Raw genomic sequence first — 13,135 nt, forward strand, 5'->3', positions numbered from 1 at the left:
GAGCAAGAGAGAAACCTTAGAGATGAAGACGCCAGGCTCGTTGATGCCGAACGGGTGACTGGCGTGATCACTGCCTCCCACGATGCTCAGTCCCAGGGGGCCGCCCGCTTTCACCAACGCCACTTCCTGTCAGGAGAGGAAGTGAAGCTACAGTGTTGTTTCATTTGAGGTACATGGTTCAACGATATGGGCTCTACAAATACAGAATCAGGAGATATGACAGGAATTCGGGAAAACATCCGTGTCCCAAATACACTCAATCTTTAAGTCAATAACTTCTATTAGACAAGGAACACAAACTATCCATGGATCTACTATATCTACTTGAAGACAGGTATGAGATAAGACATAGGCCTAAGCTCTAAGTCAATGGAACAGACTCCAGGTCTTGCTGCATTTCACTGGGCCCCACTACACCATCCTAGGTTTATTATGCTATGTCAGAACTAAGCATTCGTACCTTGCACCATCTTTTCTTGAGCTGTAGAGCATTCGAGATAAAAGCCTAATGTAAAGGTATTAAATCTAAAGTTAATCTGAAGCTTGAATGCTCCATCATGGTAACTCACCACTATCCCCATAACATAGTACTATACCATTTTTCCACCCGCTTCGTTCGCTCCCTTCTCACCTCGATGGGGTATTCGTCCTCCAGCGGCTGGCTCCCGTGGGGCAAGAGGCTGGAGTCGTCGTTGCCTTCTTCCTGGTCAGGTGAGTCAGAGGGCTCTGGAGGTGGGGGGGAGTGGGCGCGGGCACGGGACAGGCCCGGGGAGCCCCCTGGGGTGCCCGGCTCGGCCTGGTCACGCTCCACCAGGAGAGCAATGGTGGGAGAGGTGCCGGTAAGCAGCGCTACTGCCTGGTCATGCCTGGCCTCGGTCATGTCTACGCCATTGATCTGGATCGAACGGCACAACCAATGAGGGCAGGCGTCAGTAGGCTGACTGACTAAACACAGTGTGCAACACTCAGGACTAGAGGTTCAGTGAGGGAAGAGAGCTATGTGTTCGGGGGTTGGAACCGGTTCAGGGAACAGAAAACCGGAAAATAATGACATTTTTTGAAGAACAGAACCAAGAACGAAAGTGATATATACTGTTCTGGAAAATAACTTATTTTAAAAGCACAGGAACCGGTTAATAACTAAATGTTACATTTCAGGCATATTGTCCAGTGTCAAAAAAGAAAGAGAAAAAAAGCCATCGCTGTCACTCAAACTTGTTTCAATGTCTACCTGCCAGCTGAAAATCTTTGCCAGTGTGTATGTGTGTGTAGGCTACCTGCCTCTCCCTTCCCTCCGAAGCAAGCATAGTCTACTGTAGCTACTGACGTTACAGGTATGATTAATAAATTAGGGAGATATTTTTAAATCGAGAACAATGGATTCACTTTTTCTATGCGAATTATAGTTATCAAGTTTCACATTGGACTTATTAACTACAAAAAAGGTAAGACGTGTTTTCATTTTGGTGTTGCTAGCTTGTTGACTAGCTCTGGTCTAGCTCTCGATAGCTCTAGGCAGTATTACGTTTAATGTCATGGAACTGAGAGTCATGATCAAGGGCTGGCTCTGGTCTAGCTCTCGATAGCTCTAGGCAGTATTACGTGTAATGTCATGGAACTGAGAGTCATGATCAAGAGCTGGCTCTGGTCTAGCTCTCGATAGCTCTAGGCAGTATTACGTGTAATGTCATGGAACTGAGAGTCATGATCAAGAGCTGGCTCTGGTCTAGCTCTCGATAGCTCTAGGCAGTATTACGTGTAATGTCATGGAACTGAGAGTCATGATCAAGGGCTGGCTCTGGTCTAGCTCTCGATAGCTCTAGGCAGTATTACGTGTAATGTCATGGAACTGAGAGTCATGATCTAGAGCTGGCTCTGGTCTAGCTCTCGATAGCTCTAGGCAGTATTACGTGTAATGTCATGGAACTGAGAGTCATGATCAAGAGCTGGCTCTGGTCTAGCTCTCGATAGCTCTAGGCAGTATTACGTGTAATGTCATGGAACTGAGAGTCATGATCTAGAGCAAGCTCTGGTCCAACGTTAGTTAAGCAAACACTGAAGTTCAAAGACACTCAAAGTTCCTTCATAGAAGTCGCTCAGTGAGTGAGTTAATCTGAAGCTTGAATGCTCCATCATGGTAACTTACCACTAGATATAATTCTGTGGGTATAATTCTGTGGGCCTAACATAGATAACGCATGTCATAACAACAAGATGCCCAGCGCTCTCCTCACTCTCAATTTCAGTTGCAAGTCGCACCCTCCACTACACTTGTCTGTCAAATGCATGTACATGGCTTACCGGCTCCATAACAAGCTGCTCTATTCCATTTGTCAACAAATTTAAGCTAAATAAATAAATAAACATTCAGAGGCTTAAAAAGGAACAGAAAGAAACAATATAAATCATGACTTATTTTTGGTTAGAACCGCTTCATAACTTTATTTTGCTGTTCGAAATAGTGGAACGGAATGAAATAAATAGTGGTTCTGTTTAGAACAAAACGATTGGAAAATAATTTGGGTTCCAACCCCTGGTTTAGACTCATATCCTTATTGTTTAGAAGGGAAGCACATCACGTTGCCATAAAGCTGTATATTAGTACTATAATAAAGTAACTCGATCATTGCTCAATATAGTACATTGAGACGTACAGCAACAAAGTAAGCCAGAGTGGGTGAGTGAGTGAGTGAGTGATATCTGAAGAGACCAGGAGCCAATACCCATACAGAAGAAGGGAGGCGGGAGGAGAAGGGAGGAGAAGGGAGGAGCAGAGGGCAAGCTAGCAAGGAGCTTCTTCAGGAACTTCTGCATGTTAAGCCTTTCTCCAATGTCCAAAGTCGTGAAAGTAGTCCTACAAGTCCTGTCAATGCAATAAATGATACAGTATTTTGGACGTTGGCCAATCTGACTTATGTTTATGCCATCCGTTTGCGATTGCTCACTGAAAATACGATGGACTGCCAAAGAATGGGCTGATCTTGAGTCAGCAAACAGAGTTATCAATACTTTTCTAAAGCTCCAGCCTCAGTGCTGCTCCTAGACCTAGCTCTTGTCCTTTACACATTTTAAACTATTCTCCTGCTTTACAGAGGGCATTTGAGGATGGACTGCAGTCTGTAAACTTTCCTAAAATGTAGAACGAGGTCCTGATACCTCTGAGGGGTGAGGGACAAAAAAGTGGGCTGTGTCATTGGTCCTCTTGTCCGAGAGACAAACAGAAGCCAGCACTGACCATAGAGTACCAGCTCTTACCGTTGGCTGAAAAGCTTACTGCGGCTGCTGCTATGGTAATACATGCGGTTACAACAGAGGCTCCGCCCACACACCCAACAAAACACCCACCACCACCAAGCAGGCAAGGAGACACATTGAGCATTAGTTGCCATGCAGGGAGAGGGAGAGTGAGAGAGCAGGTTCACAGAGAGGGAGAGAGAGAGAGCGCACGAGAGAGAGATATAGAGAGCGAGCAGAGAGGAGAGAGAACGAAAGCGCAAGAGAGAAGCCGAGAGTTCAGAGAGGAACAGAATCATTCAGGAAGCCATTTTAGGATTTCCCTCACATAGGAGGGGGAAGAGGCAGGGGAGAGAGAAACGGTTATGACTCAGAGAATGAGAGAACAACACAGTAGTAGTTGTAGACACACACAAGAGGACACTATTTCACATGGCACACAAACGTAACTAAGGGGTTAGCGAATGTCTCAAGATAGAATGAATCGCTGGATTGGTAAAAAAGCCTATTGAGCGATCACATCAAGGCCCTACCTTTGTAGCCATGGTCAAGGATATGAGCATGAGGTGCCACTCTGAATCAGCACTCTGTCAGCAGGTGAGGCCATGCCATTGTATAATAAAAACACTATGATAACCACAGTAAAGAGAGGCACAGTGAAGAACCGTGCAGGAACCTTGGCTCCAGCAGTCAGTCACACACATGTCAGCTAAGGTCATGCTAGTCTAGGATTGCGTCCCAAATGGCACCCTATTCCCTGCATAGTGCACTCATTAAAAAAATATATGTTACCCTCTTTTTCTCCCCAATTTCGATCTCGTCTCATCGCTGCAACTCCCCAACGGACTCGGGAGGCCGAAGGTCGAGTCATGCGTCCACCGAAACATGACCACCCCCCCAAACCGTGCTTCTTAACACCCACCCGCTCAACACGGATGCCAGCCACAGCAATTTGTAGGGAGGAAACACTGTTCACCTGACGACCAGGTCAGCTTGCAGGCGGCCAGACCGCCACAAAGAGTCGCTAGAGTGCAATGAGCCAAACAACTAAATCAATCATTTGAAACCTTGCTTATATTTGTATACAAACTCCCTCTAACGCTTGAGAATACTTGAAAACAGATTTCCAAAAGTAATACAAAAATAAAAATAATAAAAGAGTTCAGTTTACTTGAGTGGCCTGCACAGTCCCCAGACCTCAACCCAATAGAGCATCTTTGGGATGAAATGGAACGGGTTGTTAGCAGCTTGAATGTACCATATTGTGAGTTTGATGAGATTACTCTCCACGTTATCTAACGTGTGTGTGCTTGGTTGGTGTGTTTGGCATGAAGTTCACACAGACCGAGCTCTGGTCCAGAGAGCAAGAGAAGAACATGGGTGGTGTCTCAATTAGCACCCTATTCCCTATATAGTGCACTGGTCAAAAAGGGATAGGGTGCCATTTGGGATGCCTCCATGGGGCTTAAACAGAGGAGTGGAGGGGTACTCACGGTGATGACCCTGTCCCCTACTCGGAGTGTGCAGTCTCTGTGGGCCGCCCCTCCCTCTGCGATCCGCGAGATGTAGATTCCCTGCAGAGACGGACACGTGGCACAAGAGTCAGTCAGTTCATTATGTCATCCTGTCTATGTCCTAAATGGCAGCCTATTCCCTATATAGTGCACTATACGGCTCTGGTAAAAAGTAGTGCACTATGTAGGGAATAGGGTGGCATTGGGGATGCAAGCCCATGTCTGTGCACATCATCTGATTGAGATCAGAAATTATTCACACCGCTTAACTTTTTCACATTTTGTGGTGTTAAAGCCTGAATTTAAAATATATTAGATTTCAATTGTTTTGTCACTGGCCTAAACACAATACCCAATAGTGTCAATGTGGAATTATTTATTTTGAAATTTTACAAAATTAATAAAAAATGAAAAGCTGAAATGTCTTGAGTCAAGAAGTAAAGCCACCGTGCTTCTACACCTGCATTGCTTTTAGGCTGGGTTTCTGTACAGCACTTTGGGATATCAGCTGATGTAAGAACGACTTTATAAATACATTCGATTTGATTTGATATTTAACCCCTTTGTTATGGAAAGCCTAAATAAGTTCAGGAGTAAAAATGTGCTTGTCACATAATACGTTGCATGGACTCACTGAGTGTTGAATAATAGTGTTTAACATGATTTCTGAATGACTACATCATCTCTGTACCCCACACATACAATGAGCTGTAATGTCCCTCAGTCGAGCAGTACATTTCAAACACAAATTCAATCCCAAAGACCAGGGAGGTTTTCCAATGTGTACCCAACATCTCTGTACCCAACACATACAATGATCTGTAATGTCCCTCAGTCGAGCAGTACATTTCAAACACAGATTCAACCCCAAAGACCAGGGAGGTTTTCCATTGTCTCGCAAAGAAGGGCACCTATTGGTAGATGGCCAAGCATTTTTTTTCCCAAAAGCAGACATTGAATATCCCTTTGAGCATAGTGAAGTTATTAATTACACCTTGGATGGTGTATCAATACACCCAGTCACTTCAAAGATACAGGCGTCCTACCTAACAATTGCTGGAGAGGAAGGAAACCTCTCAGGGATTTCACCATGATGCAAATAGTGACTTTAGAACAGTTACAGAGTTTGATGGCTGTGATCAGAGAAAACTGAGGATGGATCAACATTGTAGTTACTCCACAATAATAACCTAACTGACAGTGTGAGAAGGAACATAAATACTCCAAAATATGCATCCTGTTTGCAACTAAAGGCACTAAAGTAATACTGCTAAAAATGTGTCAAAGCAATTCACTTTTTGTCCTGAATAAGAAGTGTTGTGTTGCATTGGATTTGTCCCAAACATATTAGTGAGTACCACTATTCATATTTTCAAGCATAGTGGTGGCTGCATCATGTTATGGGTATGCTTGTAATCGTTAAGGACTGGGGAGTTTTTCAGGATGAAAAAAGAAACGGAATGGTGCTAAGCACAGGCAAAATCCTAGAGGAAAACCTGGCTTTACAACAGACACTGGGAGACAAATTCACACTTCAGCAGGACAATAACCTAAAACACAAGGCCAAATCTACATTGGAGTTGCTTACCAAGAAGACAGTTAATGTTCTGAGTTACATTTTTGACTTAAATCTACTGGAAAATATATGGCAAGACCTGAAAATGATTGTCTAGCAATGATCAACAAACATTTTGACTGATCTTGAAGAATTTTGAAAATAATAATGGCCAAATATTGTTCAATCCATGTGTGGAAAGATCTTGAGACTTACCCAGAAAGACTGACAGCTGTAATTCCTTCTCGGCGCACCAGGAGAGCTGTGGCTAATTCAAGTGTGCCTACTGCGCTGGCCAATCAGATAGCTCAAATCACTGTGGCTACAGCTCCCACAGCAAATGTTGATACTACATGAGATTTCATACATTTTAAAACCACGACCAGACAGAGACATTCTCAACAACAAAAAATGTGCATGAAAACAAATCGTCTCTCGTTGAATGACTTCAAAGACTTTATTGTAGCTCAGTTGGTAGAGCATGGCGCTTGTAACGCCAGGGTAGTGGGTTCGATCCCCGGGACCACCCATACATAGAATGTATGCACACATGACTGTAAGTCGCTTTGGATAAAAGCGTCTGCTAAATGGCATATATTATTATTATTATTTTATATTATTATTGAATAATCCCAACTGTTGACCAGTCACAGACAAAGAAGCGTAGACTTTAGCTATCGACTTAGTCTGATGCAACAGGTCTGCAATGCCCCCTGCTAGTTAAATCAGTCAGTCTACTCTGGGAGAGGGCCTACCAGGGGATGTCCAATAACGATGACTTCACCCAGCCAGGACTTAATATAGTCTAGCGGTCTTATTCAGTCACTAGGTCTACCGCTACCCTCAATTGTTTGTTTGGGCTCGTTAAGTAGTATTTATGCGGCATGATCTCAGCACAAGAATAACTTAAGTACATGGACTTCACAGGAGGTTGGTGACACCTTAATTGAGGAGGGCAGGCCCATGGTAATGGCTGAGGTGGAATGATACGAAATACATCAAACGCATGGTTTCCATGGGTTTGATGCCATTCCATTTGCTCTGTTCCAGACATTACTATGAGCCACCCTCCCCTCAGCAGCCTCCACTGTTGTACTTATGTTTCAGCTCCTAAATTCTAAACTATCATGCACAGGGGCAGACAAAGTGCAGGCCTACTCCTAATCCATCTCAACAGAGATACCATCCATTCTAGAAAAAGGCAGACTTACAGACTCCAGCGATAAGTGTGCATCTCGGTTTTTCTCCAAGGGCTCCCATAGCTGTGTGTGTGTGTGTGTTTGAGAGCGGTGTTTGCACAGGACATTTAGCCATGAATGTAGCCAATGCAGTGGCCCAAAAATACCCCCTGGCCCCTCCCGTCCCAGTTACACAGGACCTATCAGGTGTCAAGGCTCGCTATTCACACCTGTCTCCTTGGTGATGGCTGTAAACGCTGGAACCGGAAAATGGGTTGTCAGAATGAGAAAACCTTAGAGGGGTTGGGGGGGGAAGACTATGACTCGGCATAATACAGAAATACATAGGAAATCCACGAATCCGGAATCTTAAACTCTCTCTCATGCTGTAGCTTGCGCAGTTAGAGGTATCGTGTCGTTGACTTGAGAAGTGGGACAACCTGACACCACATACATACAAAAGGGGTTTCACTACTAAGACCAGGAGGATGAAATATTAATCAGGTCTGAACAACACCCAATATTCCTACACCACTCTGTTGTACATTGAGTGATGTGTGTGTGTGAATCTCAGTGTCTACTGTACACACTAGGGATGTGTGCGTGTTCAGCTCACCATGTCCCCCGTGCGGTAGGCTGTGGAGCCTTTGCCCCCGGCAATGCTGAAGCCCAGACCCTTGTCATTGCGGACCAGGCAGGCAGACAGCCTGTGTCGGAAGCCTGCGGGGGAGCCTGCCTCAATGCAGAAGGGAAGGCCACTGGCCCGTCTCTCCCGGGGGAAGTAGTCGTCCTCGGGCCTTAGCGGTGTGGTGGTGATGGCGTTCTCCGGCTCCACCATGTGCTCCCGGAGGACGCTCATGGAGACGGCGGCGCCCGAGCTGCGCAGGGCCTCTACCGCCGTGTGGTGCTCTGCCCCCTGGAGAACCACACCGTTCACCTGAGAGAGAGGGCGGGAGGGAGCGGCGATCATGGTTCTCTCTACAGTCAAAAGGCCTGTTCATGGACCTTGACCATGAATGCACCATGGCTGCAAACAGGCATAAGAATGGGCACCCATACGCTTATCAAGCACGCACATGCACACACTTTACCTCTAGGAGTTTGTCTCCCACTTTGACCCCAGCCTGCGCTGCGGGGCCCTCTTCAGACACCCTGGAGATGAAAATTCCCTTGAGGGACAGACAAGACAAGTACACAGTCACAAGTCTCAATCAGTCCCCAGCATGTGTCCAAAATAATACCATCTTCCTATGCAGTGCACTATTTTGACCAGGGCACTGGTTCCCTATAGAGAATTTGGGACACAATCCATCTGTACATTTAGGAGTCTCCACAGCTGTCCTCGGCCCTCACCTCATCATCCCCCTTGTAGGGTGTGGATCCCTGTCCTCCGGCTATGCTGATGCCCAGGCCCCCAGTTTGACGTAGAATGGTCAGGGTGTGCTGGAAACGGAGGAGAGGGGGTCAGCGCACTGAGCGGAGTCACCCCATACAACAGCCCTGTCCTCAGACAGGACAGGAAGGAGGAGAGCTCACCACACTCCACTTGACACAATTGTTTTTAACAAGATGATACTTTTGGGTCAAATGTCAATTTGAAAGTTGCTGCATATTGTGATGAACCAACTGATAATGTGATTACGTGTAGTGTTGATTGGACAGTAAATGGATTTAATTGACTATTTATTCAAATGAAGTCATGTGGAGTGGGTGAACCCCCTCTCCACTCAAAATGTGGTGCCGATCTGGGGAGTGCGGCATGGATAGACTAGGGACAGACGGGATGGACAGGGGCTACACTGGTCTCAGGGCTAAACTCAACTCAAGTGTATGTCGAATGAGAAAAGGCATGAGTCTTGCCTTCCATCTCTCCATACAGAGAGTAGCTACAGTGACTTATTAAAAAAGGTGGCCATTTTGGAGTAGAAATATCATTAACGGTAGTACTAAACAAATTACCCATCATATCACAAGGCATTGACATTAGCCCGAAGACGCACAGTGAAATGACTCGACACACGTAATCCTTTTGACATAAAACATGAAGGCTACTTTCAGACACTGAGGTGAGACACAATACTTGGTCATGGAACAGTCACAAAGGTGGTGTGTGGGTCTGAACTGGATGTGTGAATGCTGTCCGCGCAAGCCGTGCAGAGTGGGAGTAAGTGGAGGATGAGGGTGAAATATAAGTGGGAGAGAAAGAAGAGGAAAGAAATAGTGAAGTGAAAGAGTGCTGTGTTCTGGGGTGGGGTGGGGGGGAAGGGAGTGGAGGTTCATTCCAGTGTGTCGTCGTCAAAAGGCTCCGTTCTCACAAACTCGTTGTCACCGTTGCAGAACGCTCATGCAACAACGGGCAGCGCAGATGCACAATATGCACGTACCAACCATTCCATAGGCATCCTCACCAGAAATGCAGACCCAGTCACCAAGGCCAACTATCACTCCTCCATAACCAAAGCCACCAACATAAAATAATCAGTAGGTTGTATCTTATCTTATTAGTTAAGTATGTGCTACCACCCAATGACGCTATTCAATCCTTTCAAAGTAATACACATTTAAATAGTAGACATGTATAGAAATATTGTACGAAATGAATCAAAATCCAGGCTTCATCATCTCCAATCTAGACTACTGCAATCCTTTTGGCTGAGCTCCCTGCTTGTGGCATCAAACCACTGCAATTGATCCAGCACATTGCAGCCTTCCAAGTTCATCCATGTGACCCCGTCCCTCCACACACTCCACTGTCTTCTAGTCGAAGCAAAGGGAACTGCCCCTCCCTATCTTCAGGCTATGCTCAAACCCTACACCCCAACCCGAGCAGTCCTTTCCGCCACATCTGGTCTCTTGGACCTCCCACACCTACGTTGGGTCAGCTCCCACTCAACCCAGTCAAAGCTCTTCTCTGCCCTGGCAGACCAATTGGATAACCAGTTTCCGCGACGCTAGGACAGCCCTCCCCATCTCCTGAAAACGTCTGAAACCCAACCCTCCAAAGAATATCTTAGAATATCCACCCTGAAAATAAATATGTATATATATATACACACACTGAACAAAAATATAAACGCAACAAGCTTATTTCTCTCAAATGTTGTGCAAACATTTGTTTACATCCCTGGTGAGCATTTTCTTTCAACCACCTGACAGGTGTGGCATATCAGGAAGTTATTTAAACAGCATGATCATTACACAGGTGCACCTTGTGCTGGACACAATAAAAGGCCATTCAAATGTGCAGTTGTGTCACAACACAATGCCACAGATGTCTCAAGTTTTGAGGGAGAGTGCAATTGGCATGCTTACTGCAGGAATGTCCAACAGAGCTGTTGGCAGAGAATTGAATGTTAATTTCTCTACCATAAGCCACCTCCAATGTCGTTTAACAATACATCCAACCGAACTCACAACCGCGTAACCACGCCAGCCCAGGACCTCCATATCTGGCTTCTTCACCTGCGGGATTGTCTGAGACCAGCAACTTGGACAACTGATGTATTTCTGTTTGTAATAAAGCCCTTTTGTGGGGAAAAACTAATTCTGATTGGCTGGGCCTGGCTCCCAAGTGGGTGGGCCTATGCCTTCCCAGGCTCACCCATGGCTACGTCCACGCCCTTCATGCGAAATCCATAGATTAGGGTCTAATGAATTTATTTCAATTTATTGATTTCCTTATATGAACTGTATGTAACTCAGTAAAATCATTGACATTTTTGCATGTTGTGTTTATATTTTTGTTCAGTATACATTTTCCTACAAGCACCGACTTTGCTGATAACTATTTTATTGAGGGAAAATGTACTTGCGTCAACTGTGATATGTGGTTGTCTCACTCAGCAATCTCAAGATGAAGGCACTAATTGTAAGTCGGTCTGGATAAGTGGAAATGAAAAATGACTAAAATGTCAATTAAATTCAACCACAATTCGTTGAAGTGCTCCCCACAATAAATGACACAGTAGTGCCAGTAGTTGTGTGTCAGGCGTTCACATATCTTAGTGTGTCATCTTAAAGCTTAATTTTAAAATGGGGTCACGTAAGAAAAGGTGTGCTTGGTTCATAGGACCAGGGTTACGTCAGTAACCTCCAGTAGCCGCCAGATGCAGCTGTAATAAACAACGTGGTTTTCTTCCTACAAATGTGGCTTCATCTTTTGAATGCTTTAATCTACAACATATTATGACCCCATCACTGGCGTACTGTTTGCATCTACTATGCCCACAAGCCGTTAGAAAGTAGTGGACAAGACCAGGCACTAAATCAGACTGGTGGGGAAATAATGTCAATTATGTTCTTTCCTACACAGAATATCATACAACATCATTACCTGATGACTTTCTGAACTTCGCAATACCTTTCTGATGCATTTCAGTCACTTCAAACCATACCGCCTTCAGATTGAAATACTGTCAAAAATACTTTGACTATAATGTTCAAACTTAGACGTCAAACAGCATCACGGTTCTGGTCTAATGCTTCTAAAAATGTTAGGCATAACTATGTTCCTGGAGAGCTCAACTAGTGGTACACCTCACAGATTATGGTGTATGTTCCGTTGGTGCAACTGTCATAGCCCAAATTAAAATAGTAAACACTGACTGTTTATTTCAGAACTTTGTTTTACGTGGTAGAGTCCCGAAAACATTTGGTTTTCAAAATAGGGATCACTGGCCAAAAGAAGTTTGGGAACCCCTTGTCTATTAACTAATTTACTACCTGGTGATGTCACCAGGCAGACTAAAACTTCTTCCCACAACAACAAAAAAGGTGACATTTCAGGTGGTAATTTTCACAATATTATTCCAACCATAGTGTGGAAATCTATATTAAAACACAGGAAAACTGTTTTTGACTGCACTGGGCCTTTAAGTTCTTGATAAGATGCTTTGTGGTTCTTGAGCTATTCAGCAGTGCAAACCGTTTAGCAAAGTGCTTACCCTCTGGACTAAAATGTCTGGAAAGGGCCAGCGTGTTCCTTTGTCATATCATGATAGCTGTAGGGCGTGGTACCATGATGAGAAAGAACAGCATTTTATTTTTTGATAATACACATACATGTTCTCACAAATAAATCCTTCAACTACTTAACAACAAAACACATTTCTCCGGGTTAGAAGTTGCAATGTGTGTGCCAGATCCTGCTGGACACACCGATTGAGTAAATGTAAAACCTGAAAGATGGTGCTGAAAGAAGATGGACCTCCTCCATCACAGACAGCAGCACCAGCAACCTCATTCACTCACTCAAGGGCCACACAGCCTGAACAGGATGATGAAGAACGGGAGAAGGACAAGCAACAGCGTGGTAGAACTTGAGAATGGGGAAGGGCGTCACTGATGGGTAAACACTTGTTTACCAATTACATAGAACTTCTTCATTACAATTGTATAACCATACTGTTTTATATTCGGAAAGTATTCAGACCCCTTGAATTTTTCTACATTTTGTTACATTACAGCGTCATTCTAAAATGTATTAAATTAGTTTCCCCCCCTCAATCTACACACAATGCACCATGAGCAAATGTATTAAAAAAATATACTGAAATATCATAATTACTTAAGTATTCAGACCTTTTCAGTATTCAGACACCTGTATTTGGGGAGTTTCTCCCATTATTCTCTCAAGGACATCCAAAGACTTGTCC

At 44.5% G+C, this 13,135-nt stretch overlaps 1 protein-coding gene across 14 annotated transcripts in view; it reads right to left on the bottom strand.

Annotated features, from left to right (window-relative positions):
* Nucleotides 1–13,135, bottom strand: part of LOC118361472 (protein scribble homolog) — a 128,062-nt gene that overhangs the window by 33,210 nt on the left and 81,717 nt on the right. For all 14 annotated transcript variants that reach the window (XR_008083496.1, XM_052483144.1, XM_052483143.1 and 11 more), the window contains 6 exons: nt 8,835–8,924; nt 8,573–8,650; nt 8,098–8,418; nt 4,728–4,808; nt 632–895; nt 16–126 (listed from right to left, as the gene is read on the bottom strand). Coding sequence is in view for 13 of the 14 variants with exons in the window: in XM_052483144.1 (XP_052339104.1) it covers nt 16–126; nt 632–895; nt 4,728–4,808; nt 8,098–8,418; nt 8,573–8,650; nt 8,835–8,924 (945 nt within the window). In the remaining variant the exon portion in view is untranslated. The remainder of the gene's footprint in view (nt 1–15; nt 127–631; nt 896–4,727; nt 4,809–8,097; nt 8,419–8,572; nt 8,651–8,834; nt 8,925–13,135) is intronic.

The sequence above is a fragment of the Oncorhynchus keta genome, chromosome 28, assembly GCF_023373465.1.
Source record: "Oncorhynchus keta strain PuntledgeMale-10-30-2019 chromosome 28, Oket_V2, whole genome shotgun sequence".
NCBI classification, from domain to species: domain Eukaryota; kingdom Metazoa; phylum Chordata; class Actinopteri; order Salmoniformes; family Salmonidae; genus Oncorhynchus; species Oncorhynchus keta.